Here is a 23,687-nt window from a genome sequence, read left to right on the forward strand (position 1 = left end):
TCGTCCTTCTATCTCTGGGTCCCTTGCTTTCAGATACATGGGTGTCATACTCATCTGTTCATTCACATCGTCAGTCATCTTTTTTTGTGTGTGTGTGCGTGCGTGTGTGTGTGTGCGCGCATCAGTCCATGATACAGTTTGCCTTTGTACACATCCAGTTTCCTACACTCTTCTATTTGCTTTTTAAAAAAGAAAATCATGAAGAAAACATTTGATTTACTTTTGCATATTTTCTAAGTGTATTTTCAATAACAGGAGTCTCTTTCCTCCCGACATGGGTATGGTGATGGTGTAGTCTATTGTACCTTCTCGGGAAACAATACTGTATATTCTCTGCCTTTAACAGTCTTAATTATTTTACCTTCTGGAGAAGTTGACGGATACCCGTAGGACACATCGAGTATGTTTAAAAAAAAAAAAAAAAAAAAATACACAGAATAATATTTTGCAACATGTATCATTCCAATAAAGTTTTAATTGTTAAAATTACAAGAATGTGGTGCAAGAATGTTATTGTTCAGAATGTTTATTTATCTGTCACAGGACATTTAACAGGGCACAATATGTATACCCTGGACCACAAAACCAGTCATAAGTAGCACGGGTATATTTGTAGCAATAGCCAACAATACAATTTATGGGTCAAAATTATCGATTTTTCTTTCATGCCAAAAATCATTAGGATATTAAGTACCGTTAAGATATTTTGTAAATGTCCTACCGTAAATATATAAAAACGTAATTTTTTATTACTAATATGCATTAAGAACTTAAAGTGGACAACTTTAAGGGCGATCTCAATATTTTGATTTTTTTTATATTTATTTATTTTTATTTATTTATTTTTTTATATATAGCTTATTTATTCAGCTTTCAGATGATGTATCTCGTTTTAAAAAAAAAGAAGACTAGTTTTGTGGTCGAGGGTCACACATTTTATTTATATATATGGGTTTTTTTTTCTTTATTTTATTTATTTAGTTTTTACCAGTGACTGATTTATATTTAAAGAGTTCTTAAAAGCATGATATGGATCTGTGTTGTCATTGCATCATTTTCCTGTGAGTCTAGTCATTAGTCCCATGATGTTTTGTTTCAAAAATGGTTTATGAGCAATGACGGATCACTTATCATGATTTTCGGGTGGACCTGCACAAGATGGGCAAGTTTTTTTTTTTTTTTTTTGTTTTTTTTTTAATGCATGGAAATTATTATTATACATCTCCTTGAGATGACCTACTAGATTTGCTAAAATGTGAAGCACACTGCACAATACCATATCCCACAATGCAAAGCACTTAACCTGACCTTCCATATCTAGTTTTGTCAATAAAGCAGTACTTTGACCCACAATTTTTACAAATTTTTCTTTACCAATTTGATTGGACTGACAATTTAAGATGTTTAACTTTAAAAAATCTAATTATTTAATAAGAATTACAAACAACTCTGATATTTGTGACCCTGGACCACAAAACCAGTCGTAAGTAGCATGGATATATTCATAGCATGAAAATGAAAAATTTTGTACATTTCCTACTGTAAATATATCAAGACTTAATTTTTTTATTAGTAATAAGCATTGCTAAGAACTTCATTTGGACACATTTAAAGCCAGTTTTCTCAATATTTCGATTTTTTTGCACCATCAGATTTCAGATTTTCAAATAGTTGTATCTCGGGCAAATATTGTCCTAACAAAACGCACATCAATGGAAAGCTTATTTATTCAGTTTTCAGATGATGTATACATTTAAATTCAAGAAACTGACCCTTATGACTGGTTTTGTGGTCCAGGGTCACATTTGATTCTTGCCTGAAGCACAATGAGCGCTGCTACTGTTTGAAATGTCTATTGCTGCATAACGCCTTGTTTCACAAATGGTTTGTAGTGTACAGTATGTAGTATGCAGTATGTAACTAATATTCCACTCAGCGCATTTCCTTCTCAACTAATCATTTGATTGATTTGCCTAAAATGACTATTTTTAACATTTTGATTCCAAAATAACAAGGTTTAACAAATTAAACAAGGAGTGTAAATGAAAAGTTTACCATTGTATCCACCTTATTTTTAACGGCTTCCAGTCTCATCCACATCCAGCTATTTAAACATCTCGTTTTGCTGCTTGATATTATAAAATGGCATCTTACCATTTTATTTTAATGTATTATCTTAATTATAAACACGCTGATTTGTAATCCAAACTATTTTACCACATACTGCACTTTATTTTCTTGTTGTTTCCCTACCGCGGCGAATGAACCGGAAGTCTCGCACATTCACAAAAAGTATTACTTATGTGTTGAAAAATAAGGTGGATAATGCGGACTTTTTCACGTGTTACTTAGAAAAAAAAACTAGCTATATGCTAGCATTACATTCCAAAACAGCCATTTAAGCCGCACGGAAACGTGCAACCGAGCAACGCCTCCTTAAATCTCCTAGTGGCGGGCCGCGCATCTCGCATTCCACCTTAAGCGCTCAATGTGATCAACGCACGCGTACAGTATGTTTCCGTTTTTTTCCTCCAGCGCGCTCGCACCGCGGCTCGAAAGACTGCGAGCGTCACGTCGAAGGCAACACTGACGCACTTCATCCACTCTATCAAGCTTGAAGCCCATTAGGAATAATGTCCGAGCCGTACCGCGAATGGATCCTGGGCTCCATAGACTCACTGAGGTCGAGAAAAGCGCGACCGGACCTGGACAGAATTTGCAGAATGGTTAAAAGACGACACGGCTCGGACTGGGACCGAACCCGGTCAGAACTAGAGAAACTGATAGAGGAGCAAACGGTGCTGAAAGTCAACTACAAAGGCTCGGTTTCCTATCGCAACGCTGCAAAGGTGCTAAGAGGCAGGAGGAAAACCGAGCAGAGCAAGTGTGCGGTGAAACAGCCTTCTCTCGCGGACTGGAGCACCGGCGACAGCGCTCTCGGTCCCGTGGATGAGGATCACATGGAGGACATGGAAGTAAGTCGTTTTGCGCTCCGGCAAAACCGAGACGCAAAATGTCAAGTATTAGTAGTGTTTTTCTCACTAGTTGAACTGTTCAGGCGTATGCAAGATGAACGCGCGGACTGGCGCAGACGGGGAGCGGCACGAACCTTCATGAGCGACGGAAAATCGCCAACAATGGAAGCGCTTGATCTGCGAGGTCGAAATCTTTCAGAGCGAGTTTTTGTGTGCGCTGGATGTGTCCGTCGAGATAAAATTCGTGCCAATTAATCCAAACTCGCTTTTGCACAGCGGGGGAAAGTCACCAAAACATCACGGATCAGCCGACTGACGCATTTCGCACAAGGAGCGACACCGGAGACAATTACATTAGCGATTATTTACTGGCGACAGACTGATTTTTTTGCGCTTGTGCGCGTCCGGACCGAGTCTATACGACAATTTATAGCGATCACTGAAGCGCAAGTCATTAAGACGGGCTGCTAGATGATCCTTTATTATGTCCGTGCACACGAAGTGCAAACGAAGTCGTCAGTGGGGTTCGTGAACTTGCCGTACTTATTCATCGCGGGTTAACATGTGAACAAAGGTGAACGTTAGTTTTGGATGTGTTTAAAGGGGGAAAATGTCGGCTGTAGCCACGTTTAACATTGGCTTGCTTTGGGACGCGCTTGTCTCAGACAGGCAGCGCGCGCCTCGGAGCGAAGCGGGGCGGGTTCATGAATATTAACTAGGCTGCGTGGAGTACGCCAGTGGCGTGCCTTATTAATATACATGAACTTAGAACGCTTCTCATCTCTTTGAGGGCGCTGACGAACCTCACGTAACTTAATATTCATAAGCCCGCTCGCTTCATTCTGAAGCAGCCGCGGAACGTTACGTAACTTAATATTCATGAGCCCGCCCCGCTTCACTCCCAGGGCGCGCTGATGCCTGCCGCCGGAGAACCGCGGTCCGCGACTCCGAGTTCAGCAAACCTCCGTTCAGCAAACTCACTCCGTAATGTTGCTCGTACTGTGTGAGTAAGTTATTTTAACAAGCTCACTGCTGTTAATAACCTTCCTAACAGCGCTGTGCCGAACAAAACCGGCGTTCAAAGCGTACGAACAAACGGGCGAAGAGGAATTTCTGGCTCGCTCCTGTCTGAATAAACAGTGCGTGCGGCCTTCAGATACTGAAGCTCCAGTCGACGATAATCCAGTTTTGCAGAGCGACGGATTGTGCATAATCACAAAGTGTAGCAGTCGAAATCCGTTCGTTTAAATGTAAAATGCTTGTACATTATACTATGGCCAATCATCGTGAAGTCATGTGCTAATAGATGGTTTCTGCTTCCCATCATCTTGCCATTTGTCATGCCTTTTAGTGGAAATATTCCGGGGCTGTTGAATATTTCCAGCGTTATTGCACAGGACAGTTCAGTGAACCAGGATCAGGGCATGTTGGCACTGAGCTAAGTTGACGTCCATCAAATAGTTTATTACTTATGAAAAACGTAAACAGTTAGCAAACACAAACAGTTTGGGAAAGAAAAATAAATACAACTGTGGAGTGTAAAACACACAACAACATGGCCCAATAAAAATGGGGACTTTTCTGTAAAACATCCTTGCTATGAGAACCTTTCAGTATCAACCATTGAAAATTTGTCTTAATTATATAGAGGGTTTGCACTTACCCGGATGCTCGGCCATATTGGCGATACTCAGATGTAAACAACAGCATCGATTGCACAGTTAATGTGCTACTGAATACGTCATTCTGCAAATTTATGCTGTCTAAGACAAAAAAAAAAAAAAAAAAAAAAAGTGTGGAAGCTGCTTAATTATATAGAGAAGGACTTTTGACAAACGTAAGTTAATAGGTGGTAAAGATACATTCGAGCAGTGTTAAGATATTAGGCTAATATTTCACCTGCCTGACTGGAAATTATGAGAACAGACATGAATGTTGTTAAGATTCTTGCCCTGGAAATCCTGGTTCAGTTTGGCCAACCCACAAACGCCTTTTGTTCCTCAGACAGTTTTTTGCACTCTTCTCTTTGGTTTGTTATGACTTTTGGCAGCCTATAGTACTCCAAATGTTTTTCCTGGTCCGACTGATTAGCAAATCCCAAAGCATGACAATAATTGACCATTTTCAGCAGCAATAATCAGCAAAATGTGTGTTTCGTTCAGTTCAGCGGGATTATTTACATTCAGTGCTGCCAGTATGGCCGATTGAAAACGTGTTGTGAAAACACTATTGTTGAATCGGTCATTCTTTTTGTGTTGAGTCATTTTAGCAGCGAAAAACTATGACAGAACTACAATTTCAGTTTAAAGGATACATTTACGAAAATTATGGAAACTTAAAATTTGACTGCATTTTTGCAATATTCAACTTTGACTCAAAACCTTGTAACTGTAGAAATATGCCGCTCCTAATCAATAATAACAGGGTTTTAATCTATATTTAAAAGTCTTTTTATGCTAACCAAGACTGCATTTATATAATCAAATGCGTAGTAAAAACAAAAATATTGTAAAATAGTATTACAATGTAAAATAACAGTTTTCTATCTGAATATATTTTAAAATTTAATAATTTATTTCTGTTATGCAAAGCTGAATTTTCAGCATCATTTCTCTGGTCTTCAGTGTCACATGATCCTTCAGAAATCATTCTAATATTCGGATATTTTTAAGCAAAGGTGGTAAAATCTTTAGTAACATTATGATGTTTTTGCTGTCACTTTCGATCAGTTTAATGCATCCTTAATGCACAAATGTTTAGTGTATATACTTTTATTAGATAATTTATATAAAAACTAGAAAGCACTGTTTCAAATGGCACATGTGATGCATTTTGTTGAATCCTCATGTTGCATTGGTTTGTATGCAATACTGGCAGTGATCTGATTTTTTTTTAAGCATCTGCTTAAAAATGATGATAAAAATTATAATGCTGCTGTAATCTTTTTAGGACGAGATGTCCACGACAGCAGGAATGGACAGCAGTATGGACGAGGAGGGGGATGAGAGCAGTCTGGACGCCATGTGCGCTCAGAGCACCGCTGACTCGGGCATCAGCATGAGTCCCATCACCAGCAGTAGCACCAGTCAGCCTCTTCCCTCACCCACGTCCTCAAAGAACTCTCCTACCCATGATGCTCTGAGGCAGGACGCCGACAGCGCTTACATTCTACCTGAGCACATACAGCCAGCAGCCCAGCAGGATACAGGTACTCAAGTCATGTTAGTTTTTTTTTTTTTTTTTTTTGAAGTAACTTCTCAAGATAAAACACCAAACTAAACATTTAAAAATAAGTGATTTGAAGATGTTATAGAGTCAGTATTTTGAAACCGTACTTAACCAGTGATCTTCAATTTAAAGGGATAGCTCACCCAAAAATGAGAATTGTCATTAATTACTCACCCTCATGTCATTCCAAACTTGTAAGTCTTTCGTTAATCTTCAGGACACAAATTAAGATATTTTTGATGAAATCCATTAGCCTTCTGACCCTTCATAGATGGCAATGCAACTACCACGTTCAAGGCCGAGAAAGGTAGTAAGGACATTGTTAAAATAGTCACATCAGCAGTTCAACTGTAATTTTGTGAAGCTACGAGAATACTTTTTGTGTGCGAAGAAAACAAAATAACTACTTTATTCAATAATTTCTTCTCTTCTGTGTCAGTTTTTGGCGTGTGTTCACGAGTGCTGCTGACTATCGCTTTAACACATTAGCATTGAATGGTTTTACTGTCGTCCTGGCAGCCTTAGGTAGAACTGACGTCCAACTGGCTGACTAATGGCTCATCAGTGTAATATTCTCCTTTGTGGTAGATATGGAAATCACACTGTTTAATAATCCCATCAGACTTTCTCTGGACCTTTTTCTGATTTTCCAAAATGGATGAATTTGTCTGAATTTCTTTTTACAGTGAAAAAAACACTGATAATCATTAATATATAATATGTGACCCTGGACCACAAAACTTTTTTTGAGATGTATGCATTATCTGAAAGATGAATAAATAAGCAAATCACTGATGTATGGTTTGTTAGGATAGGACAATATTTGGCCAAGATACAACTATTTGAAAATCTGGGATCTGAGGGTGTAAAAAAAAAAGAAAATCTAAATATTGAGAAAATCACTTTTAAAGTTGTCCAAATTAAATTCTTAGCAATGCATATTACAAATCGAAAATTAAGTTTTGATATATTTATGGTAGGAAATTTACAAAATATCTTCATGGAACATGATTTTTACTTAAGATCCTAATGATTTTTGGCATAAAAGTAAAATTGATCATTTTGACCCATACAATGTATTGTTGGCTATTGCTACAAATATACCCGTGCTACTTGCGTCTGGTTTTGTGGTCACTGTTGCCAACTTAGTAATTTTGTTGCTAGATGTAGCAACTTTTCAGACTACGCTAGCAACTTTTTCTATTCTTCAAAAAGCACCTAGCAACACATTTTTTAAATTTATTTGGCCACTTTTAGCAACTGCGACTCAGATTATAAAAAGGCACACATTTTCCCTCTAAATTACACAAAAATTTGAAATCAAAGGTGTCTAACAGGACACATATCACATGAATCAGGTTGCTAGTTGCAGCTGTTTGATAATAATTGTTCATTTATGATAACACCTTATTAGTTTCTACCTGCACTTGGTGATCAGTCAAAAACTATGTGGAAAAATGGGAAAAGGCACTGTTACTTTCTAAGTTGTAACCTGAGAACACAAAATGCCCTATTTTACACACTTTTCTTAAAGTGTAGGATACACTACCAAACTACCAAAACACTGCTTAAGAATATAATTGTCCAGAATGTATAGTTAATAAGAAAATACATAAAATGTAATTCCATGCTCTATTATTCTATGCAGTTTTGCATTGATTACTTAATGATGTCATTGCGCAGTGACATCACAACGTCATTTAGCAACTTTTAGCAACAAATTGTCCTGCCTTTAGTAGGGCTGCACGATTGACAAAAATCATAATTGTCGATTATTCCCTTGAAATTGTAATTGTGATTATTAATTTACATTGAATGTTTTAAATAGCTTTGAAGCAAGTGCATGATATATTTTTATATAAGGTTTCTTCTTTAAATATTAAAAAAAGTAAAAAATGTAAAAATTAAAACAATTAAAAAAAAAAAAAAAAATTCCCTTAAGATAACCTGTAGGAAAAACACACTCTCTCACACACACACATCTTAGCAAGCAGAATAATGTATTTTTTATTATTTTTTTGTAACTGCGCCTTTGAACTTTGTGGCATCTGTAATTGTAATCATGATTAGAAATTTGATTAATTGTGCAGACCTAGACTTTAGCAACTTTACCTGAAAATAAGTTGGTCCAGGGTCACAAATATAAATAAATTTTTTTTTTTTTTTTTTTGTTCAGAATGTATCAATTTACCTATTGTGGACCTGCCCTAATTTTGTAATGCTGCTTTTGCTCAATTTTACAGCTTACATTTTTTGCATTCATTTAAAATATTAAAAATATCCATATAATAAAATAATGTCCTTATGTAAATCTATTGGTGAAATCAATCATTATGAGAACTAGAAAATTTACTGAAATTCAGTGACCAGTTTTTTGGGGCTCAGAATTATAGATTTTGATTTGCTAAGATTGACTCCCTCCTCAGACTGAGAAAATGCTTTTAAAGGGATAGTTCAGCCAGAACTAAATTTATGTCATTAAAGGAGAAGTCCACTTCCAGAACAACAATTTACAAATAATTTACTTACCCCCTTGTCATCCACAATGTTCGTGTCTTTCTTTCTTCAGTCGTACAGAATTATGTTATTTGAAAAAACTGTTTTAGCATTTTTCTCCATATAATGGACTGATATGGTGCCCCGATTTTGAACTTCCAAAATGCAGTTTAAATGCGGCTTCAAACGATCCCAAATGCGGTTGTAAATGATCCCAGCTGAGGATAAATGGTCTTATCTAGTGAAACGATCGGTTATTTTCATGTAAAAAAATACAATTGATATACTTTTTAATGCCAAACGCTTGTCTTGTCTTACTCTGCCTGAACTGTTTTTGTTCCTGTTCATGACAGTTCGGGTATGTAGAAAAACTCCCATCTCATGTTCTCCCTCAACTTTGAAATCGTCCTATATCGCTGTTTTACCTATCGCTGTTTGATCTTCTTTGCATGTTCGCGTTGCAAAGACTGGGTCGGTACTTCTGCAGTGATGTAGGATGATTTTGAAATTATTTTTGAAGTTGAGGGAGAAAATATGATCAGAGGTTTTTGAGTCAGAATACACAGAGTTCATGGAGAGAAAGGTAAAACGAGCATTTGAGGTTAAAAAGTATATAAAATGTATTATTTTTATGAAAATAACCGATCGTTATGCTAGATAAGACCCTTCTTTCTCTGCTGGGATTGTTTACAACCGCGTTTGGGATCGTTTGAAGCCGCATTTAAACTGTCTTTTGGAAGTTAAAAATCGGGGCACCATATTAGTCCATTACATGAGAAAAATCCTGAAATGTTTTCCTCAAAAACATAATTTCTTTACGACTGAAGAAAGAAAGACGTGAACATCTTGGATGACAAGGGGGTGAGTACATTATAGGTGAATTTTTGTTTTGGAAGTGGACTTCTCATTTAATTACTCACCCTCATGTAGTTCCAAACTCGTAAGACCTTTGTTCATCTTCAAAACACAAATTAAGATATTTTTGATGAAATCCGAGAGCATCCTGAGTGAGCATTCATAGTCCGTGTGACATCAGTGGTTCAGCCTTAATTTTATGAAGCTACATGAAGCACATGTACTTTGTGTGCAAGAAGAACACACAGTGCATGTGTGTGCATTCCTCTGCTTGTAAACAAGGCGCAGCACATCTGGGTTCTACGTCAGCAGCACGACATCCATGCATCGTGGTACTCTCATGAATGCACGTCGACTGACACAAAACAGAAGAAATTGTTAAATGAGTGTCGTTATTTTTGGTGGTTGAACCACAGATTTCATCAAAAATATCTTCATTTGCATTCTAAAGATGAACGAAAGTCTTACGACATTAGGATGAGTAATTAATGACAGAATTTTCATTTTGGGTGGACTATCCCTTTAAGCGTAATTATTTTTCCCTGTCACAGATGTTCCTTGATGTGTAACCAAATATTTTATTTCTGGAGCTCTCCTACACTTAAATGACTAAGAAAATTGGCAAGTGGAAACACAGCGATCTGTCTTTCTTTAATATGCATCTTTTTCTCACTAAAGCTGGTAGAAATGTAAGTCTGAAAAGAAAAACAGGGTAAACATATCGCATCCATCAGTCTATTACAATTGCTGTTCTTATTTAATTCATTTTCTGCCAAATTCAGGCATTGCAGTGCATGTCAAGGAGTTGGATAGTTAATAATTGTTGAAAGTGACAGACCTCCATCAGAGGAAGCCAAGAATTCAGCAAAAACAGTCTGTTAATGTGTAAGACGCCAGCCTACGGAGATTTGAGGCAGTATCTGTCATTGTAACCCACAGGATCTGTGACGCTCGTGCAGCAACCGGCAGCCATCTGTCTCTCTACTCTTCAAGTCGAGGAGGGGCCGAGGGCGGAGGAGAGCGTGCTCACCCCTCATCCGTTGCTGTCAGACTGTGCAGCCACGCCGGTAAGCATGTCCGTCCCGCGCCTCCAATCACAGCACATCTGTCGTGTTCCTCTGCATCATATTGTGTCTGTCTGTCATCAGGACGAGGCGGTGATGTCAGATGGAGGGCCTCATGCTGCATCTGATCCTGTCGAGGAGGGTGAGGATTCTGCCTGTGCTCTTTAAATTTCACAACGTATCTGTCAACTCATAGGATGTTAAATTTTTATACGAAATTGTGCTTTCTCAGGTGAAATGTCCACCAAGAGCACAACAGAGGAAGAAACTGTTAACAATGGAGGGGTGAATAATGGAAAGTGAGTAAAAGCAGATTTGTTTTATATATATATATATATATATATATATATATATATATTTTTTTTTTTTTTTTTTTTTGGCAATGGTCCCTAAAAAATTTATTTTAAACTGCAGTGTTTCATTCCTGTGGCATAAAACAGAATGACTGTAAGGTTATCGAAGTGATGTGCTGTCAAACTCAACATTGGGTTGTTGTCATTTTGACTTTGAGGTTTTAATCTGTTTTTGTTCGTTCTCAGTGATGTGGTAAAGAAAGAAATCGGGCAGGACCCTTTGCTTTGGAGCGTGGCCGATGTGGCCAGTTACTTCACATCTGTGGGATTCCCTGAGCAGGCGCTGGCTTTCAGGACACAGGTTAGTACTGTGGTTAAACAAAACTGAAAAGAGCATGTTCTTTTGATCCATATGTGCTTATGTAGACTGTTATACTTTATTATTATTAGACTGGAGTAATGATGCTGAAAATACAGGTTTGCATCACAGGAATAAATTACATTTTAAAAATATATTTAAATAGAAAATAGTAAGCATAAGATCATAAGAAACTGGTTTTAAAAATGTTACCGAACCCAGACTTTTCAGACTTTTTGTAGTGTATAGCTACATACTGTAACTTACTGTTACAACTGTATTCACATAAAAAGAGTTATTTTACATTGAAAAAATATTTCACAATAGTACTGTTTTTTTTCTGGGTTTTGATCAAATAAATGCAGCCTTGATGAGCATACGAAACTTCTTTATAAAAAACAATAAAAATCTTACTGATCCCAAACTAAAATCTTAATTTTACAATGCAAAAGATGTTATTTTCATGCTAAAAATAATGCATAAGACATTTCTTTAATTTATGCAGATTTTAGGCTCAGGACGGTCAGAAAGTTTTTTAATTGATATTTCCAGGCCAGTTAAAGTTAATGGAAATGAATAAAATGAATAAAATTTCTGTAGTGTATATATAATTTATTTTTCTGGTTATTCTCAGCTGTAAAATATTCAGTTACTTAGTACAATTTCAATAAATGCTTTTTAAAAATTCTTATTCAGGAGTCACCAATGAATAGAAAAGCAGCAGAAATTGAAGGTGCGGGATCACTGTAAAAAAAACAAAAAAACAAAAACATTTTTCTAATAAGTGTCACCATTGAAAAACAACAATAGGAATACAACAATGGGAATTACAAACATCCCTCAAAAGTAAAAACATCTGTACACATTATGATAATGAAAACATTACATAAGTCATTTTTAGAAATAGAGCTTGTACAACATAGAGGGTCACTTTAGCCACATACACACCCCAGATAGTACACATACGTCTGCAAGATGTCTGTTAAAGATCACTTGATCTGGAAAGCATCTTCTGTGTACAAACATCTGGCAGATGTCTGTAAGATGTCAGTTTTACATGCATTCTAAATCATGAACATCTTAAAGACATCTAATAGACATCCATTTGACGTCTGATAAGAAAACTATAGACGTATTGCAGATGAGCAAACACTCCAAAAAAAAAAAAAGACATATTTAAACACGCATCAGAAATGTGAGATGCAAAAAAACAATACTGAAAGAAGTCTTAACCTTAGCACATTTTGACACAGGGCTAGTTGCGTTCCTGAACCCTGTGGTTAAGTGTCAGTGTTGCCAGATCTTCATAGAAAAAAAGAAACACAAACGAGGACAAGCACAGAAAGCACTAAAACAGCCAAATGCTTTGTTTTATAACACCAAAAAATTATATCTCTTTTTTTTAACTCCATGAAGTGCCTAGCTTTATGAGCTAACATCAAACAACATGCCTAAAAGCACTTGTAAATAAGAGGACATGGCAACACTGCAAGACCGCACTCTCCAAAGCAGCCTCCCGAGCAAAAACAAAACACAGCACGTCTGCCAGTGGTAGTTCAGTTAAAATCGACAGACAAACAGACAGTGGCAGTTATATAGTGATTTCAAACAAACCTTGTGATACTTAACTACTTATGTAGCTGTACACTACAATTCAAAAGTCTGGGTTTGGGAACATTTTTAAACCAGTTTCTTATGATCTTATGCGTACTATTTTCTATTTAAATATATTTTAAAATGTGTTTTTTTTTCCTGTGATGCAAACCTGAATTTTCACCATCATTACTCCAGTCTTCAGTGTCACATGATCCTTCAGAAATCATTCTAAAATGCTGATTTGCTACAAACGCAGTTAGTATCAATTATGAAAGCAGTTGTGTCCTTGCTGAATGAAAGTATACCTTTATTTCTTTATTTCCAACAGGAAATAGATGGGAAGTCCTTACTGCTGATGCAGCGCAGCGACGTGTTGACCGGTCTGTCGATCAGACTCGGCCCTGCACTTAAAATCTATGAGAATCATGTGAAGGTACTGCAGAGAAGCCACTTTCAGGACGACAGCCGTCTCTTCTCATAGTGCTTGTGTTTTCAGCGAAAACAGACTGAAATTCTCCTGGCTCAGAGCACTGGCCACGAAACGAGGGGAAACGTTAACTCTTTAAGACTTGATTTGCACAATCCTCCTCAGTTTATCTTCTCTTCTTCCGTGTGAGAACATGCCGCATGATTCAGCCCTGCAGTCTGTTCTTCTGTTCTGTCGGTGTCCTTCTGTCCATCCGTCACAGGGCTGACGGGACCATTCGTCTTGGTAGAAGTGTTATATATATATATATATATTTTTTTTTTTTTTTTTCTTTTTCTACGGTGGAGCTTTTTATTCACCAGTGTTTTTTTTTTCCTTCTGTTTTTGTCAGATATGATTTACAGTGTCGCAATGTTATATAAACCTTGTTCTTGTCCAATTAAATGTACGATGTTCAGCGGTGTTTTACAGCAGTCTTAAAATGGACATGCAACGTTAGGAAATAAATTCCAGTTTCAGAATCTGAAACTGCTTTTGTGGCATCAATCTTTTCTGTTATGCATTTTGCCTGCCAAGCAGAGATATGGAGTGAGTTACTGATGCTTTGATTCCAGCACTTGCACAGCTAGTGCATTTACTTTGAGAGGAGCATTTATTTCGGCATTCACAGTGAGATAGAAAACAGTTGATTGTGATTCAAAAAAGTGAATATTTTTAATCAGCAAGAATGAATACCGGACTCTAACAGTCTCTAATGCAAAATGTAATATAGCTTGAAAACTTTCTCAGAGTTGTCATCAGATTCATCCAAGCCAATGTATATGATGATATAAGCTTACCATAAATGTATGCCCTTAAGACCAATTATTGCATAAGTGTTGACGTTGCATTTCTTGGAAATAGATCAGTCAGGTTAGGTGATGGATCTGCTACATACAAATTCATTAGCTTCAGTCATTTTAGAAAAAGAAATAAAGTGAGTTATATTTACCTCAAAGGAACAGATATACCCTCATTTGCACAATTTTCTGTATTCGTGTATATGAGCAATAAAATATAAATTTTAAAATTTATATTTTTAAAAGCAGAATGGCTTTACTTGACATAAATACATGACATTTTCTCAATTTACTACAGTTATTTCATACATTAATATATATTAAGACTTGCTTTATATATATCCTCTAGCAAAACTCTAATTTACATTGGATTTAAAAAAAAAAAGTCTTAATCTCCAGCTATAGGATGAAAGGTAGGATAGGGGAGCGCAGTGTGGGATACTCTTTGAACTCCTTCAGGTAGCTGCGATGCTTTCCTTTGGCCCAAACCGTCATCTGTATGAATCCCACCACGGTGAAGAACAACACAGGGACACACTGGGTCATGAGTGTGAATCCAAGCCAAGATCCCAGCTGCAGAAGTACAGAAGTGCAGCTTTACTGCCTGTTATTTACACTATGTGACCAGTAGAGGTCAGCATTTCATTATTTGTTCACACAGGACAATCACTTGTCAAGGAGATCTATCCACCTTATTTTTCCCATAAGAGTGGGTGCAGCCATTTGTACATTTTTTGTGTCTGGCTTCCGGTCTCATCCACTTCCAGCTATTTTTAGCTGCACAAAAAGCTCGTTTTGCTGCTTGATATTGCAAATTGGTGTGTCTTACCATATTATTTTAATGTATTATCTTAATTATGAACACACTGGTTTGTAGTGCAAACTGTTTTACCGTTTATTGCACTTCATATTCTTCTCGTTATTTCCCTATGGCGGATTATGAACCGCACATTACCAGAAAACAGCTTACTTCCGCATTGAAAAATAAGGTGGATAGAGTGCTGCAGGGATGACATATTTTTGTAGGGCAAAATCTGGAAATAAGTTTGAATTTGAGCTCCTCTGGTTCCATTGTCACAAAATCAATGGGTTTTTGGTGAAATGCCTGAAATACGGTCTGAGGTTAACACAACCTCAAGATATTTTACGTTGTATTCCATCCATGACATAAAAGCATCAGTAACAAGTTTACTTGTCTTTTAAAATAGTTGCTAAATAGGACTACAGAGGCTGCCTTTGCAGTATGTAATATTGACAACTAGCGGTTGAAATGGGTACTGTAATCCAGATTCAAACTAGTTTCTCCCTCTCTGTGCTCCTCAGACTCGTCGCTCACGCGGGTTGCCAGATTGACGACACGGAGTGGATTTGGCAGTGAAAGGCGTCGAGCCTTACACTGTAATTTTATGAGTTGATTTATCCGCGTTTTAATACCTTATTTTAGATCATATAGAAACTGCAATTTCTGACTTAGTTCGTTTTGTGTCTTCCGTGGTTGCAAAGCGCTGTGTTTTCCTCCAAATGGCAACCAGGCGTGTCGAAATACTATTGGGTAGAATGGCAGTAGGCGGAATCACACAAACCAAAACATAAACGGACATTCCGACACACATTACAAAGAAGTTGAACAACTGGCGTTGTTTTTCGGAGAAATAAATATGTGAACTTATCATGTTTATAAAATATATGCAAACATAGTATTTTTAGGCTTTAGTACGGTCAAAAAAATTTTATACAGCAACGTCATCACACGAAAAGGTAAACACTAGTCCATTTATAGCCTCACTGAGTTTATCATCACACTTCTGCAAACTATTATAAGTCAAACGTTCAGGGAAAATGTTTTGAAAAGACTAAGAATTGTTGTTGGTTTTTGTTTTTATCAGCTGTTTGGACTGTCCTTCTGATGGCAGCCATTCACCTTTGTTGAGCAAGATGTACGGCCAAATTTATTCAAATCTGTTTCGATGAAGAAAAAACTCAACTACATCTTGGATAGCTTGAGGGTGAGTGTATTTTCACCAAATTTAAATTTTTGGGTGGACTGTTAATTTAATAGTGGTGACCATTGTGTAGTTTTATAAAGTGTTTTCATGACCCATCATTAATCGGCCATATTGGCGGCACTGAATATAAACAATGCCGCTGAACCGAATGAAACTGGCAAATTTGGCTAATTATTGCTGCTGAAAATGGTCAATTATTGTCATGTTTTGGGCTGTACTAATCGGTCGGACCGGGAAATACATTTGGTGTACTATAGAGTGCCTAAAGTCATAACAAATCAAGGAGGAGAGTGCAAAAAACTGTCCAGAGGAACAAAAACATTTGTGATTGCCCAAACTAAACCAGCATTTCCAAGGCAAGAATGTTGACAACATTGTTTGTTCTTATCATTTCCAGTCAGGTAGGTGCAATTTTAGGCTAATATCTTTAATTAATACTGCCCGTATGTGTCTTTACCACCTAATAACTTTAGTTTGTCAAAATATTGCGCCCTTTCCTGCTTACTAAGTCATTCTCTATATGATTTAGCAGCTTCCACACATTTTGTCCATGGTTTAGACATTAAATTAGCAGAGCAATGTATTCAGTAGTACATTAACCGTGCAATCAATGCTGTTGTTTACATCCGAGTATCTGCAATGTAGATTCGGGGATCCGGGTAACTGATCAAACTGTGACGTAAGTGCAAACCCTCTATAGCCTATTTTTGTTCATTTGTGAGGATTATCAGAATCAAAAACTTTTGTTGGTCACAGAGCATATTTTCTGCAGTAATCCAAAAGCCAGTGTCAACTTAGGGGTTGGCCTACAAAAATACATAATCATCGCAGAACTCTATAAAGACCTGGAATCACTCAAACTGGAATCACATGGGTCTCACCTCATATGTGTAGTTTGGGCATGAAACAAGTGCAAATATCCATGTAAAAGGATTCTTGGTTGGATAAGGAATCTTCTTTATCTTACAGCCTTCAAAAAGAACAATTCAGTGTGTTACATGAGCGGCTGATTCGAGGTTTGTGGCTGACTTGAGACTTATTTTACAGATCTTACCAGGTAGTTTGAGATTACGCAGAGCCATGTGAATCGAGAAGCTGCCAAGTTGACAGAACTGCAAAAATCATAAAACAGTAAGTGAAGAATGCTGATAAGACAGGCACAACATGACACATTACAGGAGGAGTCAATGCAGTCCTGCTTACTAGGAAGATTGCCAGCGCTGCCTTCACCTGCTTCTCCCCATAATCTGCATGAAAACAGATTGACTTTGAAGGGTTAGTTCACCCAAAAATGAAAAATTAGTCATTAATTACTCACCCTCATGTCGTTCCAGACCCGTAAGACTTTCGTTCATCTTCGGAACACAAATTAAGATATTTATGATGAAATCCAAGAGTTTTCTGACCTTGCATAGACAGCAACGCAACTGACACATTCAAGGCCCAGAAAGGTAGTAAGGACATCATTAAAATAGTCAGGTAGACATCAGTCATGTGACATCAGTGGTTCAACCTTAATTTTACAAAGCTACGAGAATACTTTCTGTGCGCAAAGAAAACAGAAGTAATGACTTTATTTAACAATTTCTTCTCTTCCGTCTTTTGACGAGCGTTCACAAGAGTACCATGACGCATGTGTGTAATAAAGTCATTATTTTTATTTTCTTTGCACACAAAAAGTATTCTCATAGCGTCGTAAAAACCACTGATGTCACATGGACTATTTTAAGATTTCAGATTAATATAAAATATCTTAATTTGTGTTCTGAAGATAAATGAAGGTCTTACAAGTTTGGATTAACTTGAGAGTGAGTAGTTAATGACAGAATTTTCATTTTTTGTGATCTGTTATTTTAAGGACAACAGTTCAGTGCATTTAACATACAAGAATAATCTAAGCAACAATAAAGAGTGCAGTATTTGAGTGAGATGTTACATACATGGTGGTGTGTAGAGAGGGTGATTGATGTAATAAGCCATCCATGCAGCAGAGCACCAGTAATAGGAACAGTTCTGTTGAAAAAAAGAAAAAAAAAATCACATGATTTACAGACTCCCTGTTTGCAATATGAACTGTTTCGCTGTTAGCTGAAATTCAGTGATTATTCTTTTGATTTGTGTTTTTATCAACTACACTGAAGGCATGAACTGATCTTTAAAAGTAAAATTTCCAGCAACACTATGCATCAACTTAAATGTAAAAAAAAACTTAAAAGGATAGTTCACCCAAAAATGAAAATTCTGTCATTAATTACTCACCCTTATGTCGTGGTAATGTCGTAAATGTGTGTCAAGACTGACACGAAAGAGAAGAGATTGTTGAATAAAGTCATTATTTCATAAAGTATTTTCATAGGTTCATGAAATTAAGGTTGAACCACTGTTGTCACATGGATTATTTTAACAATGTCTTTACTACCTTTCAGGCCCTTGAATGTCTCAGTTGCGTTGTTGTCTAAACAGGGTCATAAAGCTGTCGGATTTCATTAAAAATATCTTAATTTGTGTTCAGAAGATGAACAAAGGTCTTACGGGTTTGGAACGACATGAGGGTGAGTAATTAATGACAGAATTTTCATGTTTGGGTGAACTATCCCTTTAAAGTTAATCAACTTATCAAACTTAAACTTTTGAATGAGTGCTATTTTCCTTCATCTGTTGATGCATTTTCTAATTAAATATGTCAACAAATGTTGGGACATAACAGCCACGAATATTATTTGCATTTGATTATACAAAAAGAAAAAAAAAAGTCATCGATATTCTTTGCTTGTTTTCCTGATATCTGTCACGTCGAGGAGTATAGATGATGCCAAAGCTCCAAGGCACATAAAAACTATTTTTTATTTCATAACTGAACATGCTAAAATAAATAAATAAATGTATTAGTCATACACTGCTGCCTTCTGGGATTTAATAAAGGAAACCGTCTGTAGAAAATAAATGTATTCAAATATATTCAGAATTTCACTCTAGTCAAAACAAACACATTACCATTAAAGTTTGGGCTTAGTATTTTTTTTTTTTTTTTTTATTAATACTTGTATTCAGCAAGGATGCATTAAAAGTGATCAAATGTGACAGCAAAGACAAAAGATTTCAAATAACACACAATCCTCACTTTAAAAATGTTGCGCAGTGGCATGGTGCCATGGGAGAAGCGATGAATGAACAACGCCTCCATGATTCGCTTCGCGTAGTGGAAGGAATGACACGCACAGGCTATGCTGTGAAAAACAGACAGATGCTCAGTTCAGTGGGTTCAGTTTAATACCAGATCATCAAATAAAAGTTTATTCCTGAGAGACATCAATCAAATGCTTTTCAACATAATTCCCAAAATATACTTCTGGGCCAGTATCTTGGTTGACCAGTAGGTCAGCTGTTAGGAGACACTGTTCCCACAGTCTGGACTGAATCCAACAGACTAAAAGAAAAATCACTTTTGACACAGTGTTCGTCATGATACTTACTGCACAACCAAATGCTTACTGACGGTGAACTCATACTTGGGAGCGTAGATTAAAGGCAGTCGAAAATAAAACAGCAGATATATGACAAGTGGTCCAATGCACTCGATGAGGAACACCTGCAAGCACACATTCACAAACACATTTTAATTCTGTAATGTGAAGTATAGTACATGCCTTCCATTTGCTGACATCATCCTGCGGGAGTCAGGACAAGAGAGGGCAAGGGGGTATGCATGCAGAAGGTGAATGGGATCAACACCTGTGGGGACACGGTGCCAGAGAGATTACGTGTTCTGAGAAAGAGCATTGAGTCGTGGGGAGGTGAGAGAAAACTGAACCAGAGGCCTGTGCACACACTGTACAGACACTGACCTGACTTTTACATTGAACGTCCTGTAACATGCCAGTGAAAGATTAGACAAAGATTATAATACTGAAGCTAAATTCTGATGAGCTACCTTCAAAGCCATTGTAAAATGCTACTAATTGCACAGAAGTGACAGTTTTTTTTAATTTAAGTGAGGAAAACATTTCTGCATTTTTCTCTGTATAATGGACTGATATGGTGCCTCTATTTTGAACTTTCAAAATGCAGTTTAAATGTGGCTTCAAACGATCCCAGATGAGAAAGAAGGGTCTTATCTAGCGAAACGATCTCAGTCAGACAAGACCAGCGTTTGGCATTGTTGTGTTGTTGTGTGTTGGGTGAAACACTCACAGTTCCCCAGGCGATCTGGGCTCCCAGGTCTCTGAAGTAGAAGGTTGCGGTGGTTCCCACAGGGAGCTCCTGGAGGATTTCCTCATCTCTTAAGGGTTTTCCTTCTGAAATTAGCAATGGGGGGCGTAAAACAGCTCCAAAAAGGATATGGACATTAACTAATATCACTTTTTTCAGATTTCAATTTCAGATCAAATTGCTAAAGATTAAGGTTCTGTAATGTCTGACAACCACAAAGTGTCCAGATACTTTTATATTAATTTTAATTTTGAGCAATGTATTGAAATTTGAAACCTAATAAATAACAAACGTTACAATGCATGCAGCTTGTTTCAATATTATATTATAATAATAAATTGGCATATATATATAATTTATATATATATATTTTTTTTACAGTAAAGTGATATTTTGGTACATTTAGTTACTTCTAAAGTTTTAATATTTTGAATTTGTTTCTATTTTTATATTTCAATTTTATTTTTGGTTATAGAATTTTGTTTTTTATTTGTAATAGTTTTTTAAATGTTTGTATAGTGTTTATGAATTTTAGTACATCAACTTTAATTTTTTTAAGATACATTTTATATTCATTTTGAACAATATGTTGAAATTTGAAACCTAACAAACAGAAATAAAATAAATAACAAATGTTACAGCGTATGCCACTTGTTTCAATATTGTGTTATAAAACGATAATAAAATATTTTGAATTATATACAAATTTTATTTACTTATGTCTGCTGTTATGTTTTTTATTTTATTTTTTTTTTTTTTTTACTTTTGTGTATCAGTGTATTTTGGTATCATTTAGTTACGTTTGAAGTATATATAAAAATATATATTGAAGTAAAAAAATAGAGACAAATTCAGAATATTTGAATGTTTTTATATATTTCCGTTTTAATTTTAGTTATATCATTTTGTTGTTTTTAGCAACAAATATATATATATATATATATATATATATATATATATATATATAAACTTTAAGTTTTTTTTTAGATATATTTTATATTCATTTTGAACAATATGTTGAAATTTGAAACCTAACAAACATTTTTGTGAAATGTTTTGAAATAAAAGAATTAATAAACATTTTATACATTTCTTATTAATAAATGTTCATCTTTTGATTATTGTTGATGCCTATTGAAATTTTGTGTCTGATTTTTACAACCTATTTTGAGTTCATTTTAAGCCAGCCATAGTCATTTTTAAAAACAAGTTAAAACTACCCAGATGTACCCAGAAGGGTCAAAACAACCCAATTGCTGGGTTTGTCCATATTTCACCCAGCATTTTTAAAGTGTTATTTCAGTGCTACGTTCTAATTAAACAACATTAACATATTATTCATTTGTCAATCATTTTAAAGTATGCCAAATATGTTACTAAGTTTAAAGTATGTCAAATATGCTTTTAACAACCGTTATAAAGCAGATGTACTTACTTGGGTCCAGGCACAAAGACTGTCTGGCAGGATACCAGTGTGGATCTGTGAAAATTGAAGCCTGACATGTAAGACTTTGCTAAAGCCATTATTTCTATGTCATCAACTTATCATCTTGTAGAAAGCTATTTAAAGTTTTCATAGCTTCTTTAGCACCGAGCACAACTTACTTGATTTGTGGAACATAGACTTAATGTCCAAAATAGTAGCCGTTGGCTCTACCTGCAGAAAGACAGACAGCTGCTAAATATCCACATTATGTTTTGCAATTAAAATACATAAATGTGCAATACAAACAGTGTTAATCTTTTCTGTTTTCTCCATGCAGTCATAAATCAGGTTTACTCTATTCTCAACGTGCATGTCTAAGCAATAGATCTCACATAGGAATTCCTGGAAGCTCGGAGGAGATTCTCATATTCCAAAAGCAACATGACTAATGCAAAACTCGCCTGATAGTGGCCGCTTTATTACTACAAAGTTACAGCATGTACATTAGTTGTGCTCGTATTACTGTAGCTATCTGTCATTTATAACAGCTGATGATTACAGATAGTTTCTTTACTTCTCTGTATTATGTTCAGCCTGAGTGATTAAATATATAGTTTTAAATTAGGACAACAGAAAGTCATGGAGAAAGACAGAAAATAAAAGCTGAAACCAGCATAAGCTGTTTGTCTCAGCTGGTTTAAGCTGGAAGTAGCTGGTCTCCAGAGCTGGTGTTCCAGAAGCTTTAGAAGACCAGCCTCAAAACCAGGCTGGAAGACCTTAGGCTGGTTTCAGCTGCTTTTTTTCAGCAGGGACACTGTCTGCAAGTATCCGTCTGTCCTTTTATGGTACTTAAGTTTTAAAAGCACATACCTTATCCAGAAGCAGTAGTTTTTCCCGGGTTTTGACATCTAGTATCTCCAACTCAAAGTAAACAATTCGTTTCGCCTTTTTCGGGGGTTTTGGTCTGGGTTTGGCGGGTGCCGGGGCTGGAGCAGCTGGTGCGCCTTCATTCTTAGCCCCTTTTGCCTCTAAAGCTAATGCATCCATGACAGTTCTTCCAACTTATTTTGCACTGAATCCGTTTTAGTCCTTAGTTCAAAGGTCTCTCTCACACTCCACACATCACTCCTAAGTCCTCGAGCCTCAGTTCTTAATTACAAATCCAAAATCCAGCTTGATTGCAGACGGAGGGGCTCCAGAGAGGAGAAGCGACCGTGAAGGACGGTGTGAGTGAGTGCAGTGTGATTGAAATATCTCCCACCTCTTAACACCTGAGGGGTGGCCATCACAACCACTCCTCTGAAGACGAAATCTGAGAGTCCCAAGACATAATCCATGGCTTTTCATGAAGCTAAATTTATATGCCTACTTCGCTGAATACCAGCCCCGCCGTGACCTTGTGGGACTCGGACCAATCCAGTTGGACGTGGCTCTTACCTCCACACCCCGTCTCTTTTTGAATTAGGGTTAGGATAGCGTGCATCTGTACTGCAGCAGTGTGTGTGTGTCTGAGGAATATTAATACATCTGCCTTGCAAGCAGAGTCATGCAACGGCTCCGTCAGGACATCTATTTGAGTTTGTCCGTGACCACGCCAGTGATTGGGCTTGGATTCAATAAATAAGCCACTTCTGAGGTCCCTAGAGGCTCTCTCATTAGGTTTGGGCAAGTCGTTGGCATAGAAGCCATTTGTGTCTGTCAGCAGTAAGTAGATCAGACAAACATAGTGATAGACAAACTGTCTTTAGTTATCTGGTATATTTACCGTACATAAGGCCTTTAGTTTCCATCACCTGTTCTCAAGCTTAGAGGATTGAGATACTGTTATTTGTTAATATTTTGAATTAGTTTTTATTTTTATTTATTTTTAGTAGTTTTGTTTTTGTCATTTTTAGGAGTTTTTTTTTTATGTTTA

At 36.5% G+C, this 23,687-nt stretch overlaps 2 protein-coding genes across 3 annotated transcripts; one reads left to right on the plus strand and one right to left on the minus strand.

Moving 5' to 3' along the window:
- Positions 1–2,466: 2,466 nt before the first annotated feature.
- On the plus strand, positions 2,467–13,820 carry samd1a (sterile alpha motif domain containing 1a). Of its 2 annotated transcripts, none has more exons than XM_051102246.1 (7): positions 2,467–2,975; positions 5,925–6,183; positions 10,494–10,621; positions 10,703–10,760; positions 10,851–10,917; positions 11,158–11,272; positions 13,194–13,820. In XM_051102246.1, the coding sequence occupies exons 1-7, from the start codon at positions 2,634–2,636 to the stop codon at positions 13,344–13,346; spliced, it is 1,122 nt and encodes a 373-aa protein (XP_050958203.1). In that variant the 5' UTR covers positions 2,467–2,633; the 3' UTR covers positions 13,347–13,820. The 2 variants fall into 2 exon arrangements, with proteins under 2 accessions (XP_050958203.1, XP_050958207.1); XM_051102250.1 differs by lacking the exon at positions 2,467–2,975 and adding an exon at positions 3,890–3,976.
- Positions 13,821–13,981: 161 nt separating this feature from the next.
- tecra (trans-2,3-enoyl-CoA reductase a) lies at positions 13,982–23,253 on the minus strand. The gene is made up of 11 exons (XM_051102255.1): positions 22,643–23,253; positions 21,952–22,003; positions 21,782–21,826; positions 20,329–20,432; positions 19,611–19,726; positions 19,259–19,364; positions 18,078–18,150; positions 17,341–17,384; positions 17,192–17,249; positions 17,019–17,107; positions 13,982–14,704 (listed from the first exon to the last, which is right to left on the minus strand). Exons 1-11 carry the CDS (start codon positions 22,817–22,819, stop codon positions 14,531–14,533), a joined length of 1,038 nt encoding a protein of 345 aa, XP_050958212.1. The 5' UTR covers positions 22,820–23,253; the 3' UTR covers positions 13,982–14,530.
- Positions 23,254–23,687: the final 434 nt, after the last annotated feature.

This window comes from Labeo rohita, chromosome 3 (genome assembly GCF_022985175.1).
Source record: "Labeo rohita strain BAU-BD-2019 chromosome 3, IGBB_LRoh.1.0, whole genome shotgun sequence".
In the NCBI taxonomy this organism is placed as follows: domain Eukaryota; kingdom Metazoa; phylum Chordata; class Actinopteri; order Cypriniformes; family Cyprinidae; genus Labeo; species Labeo rohita.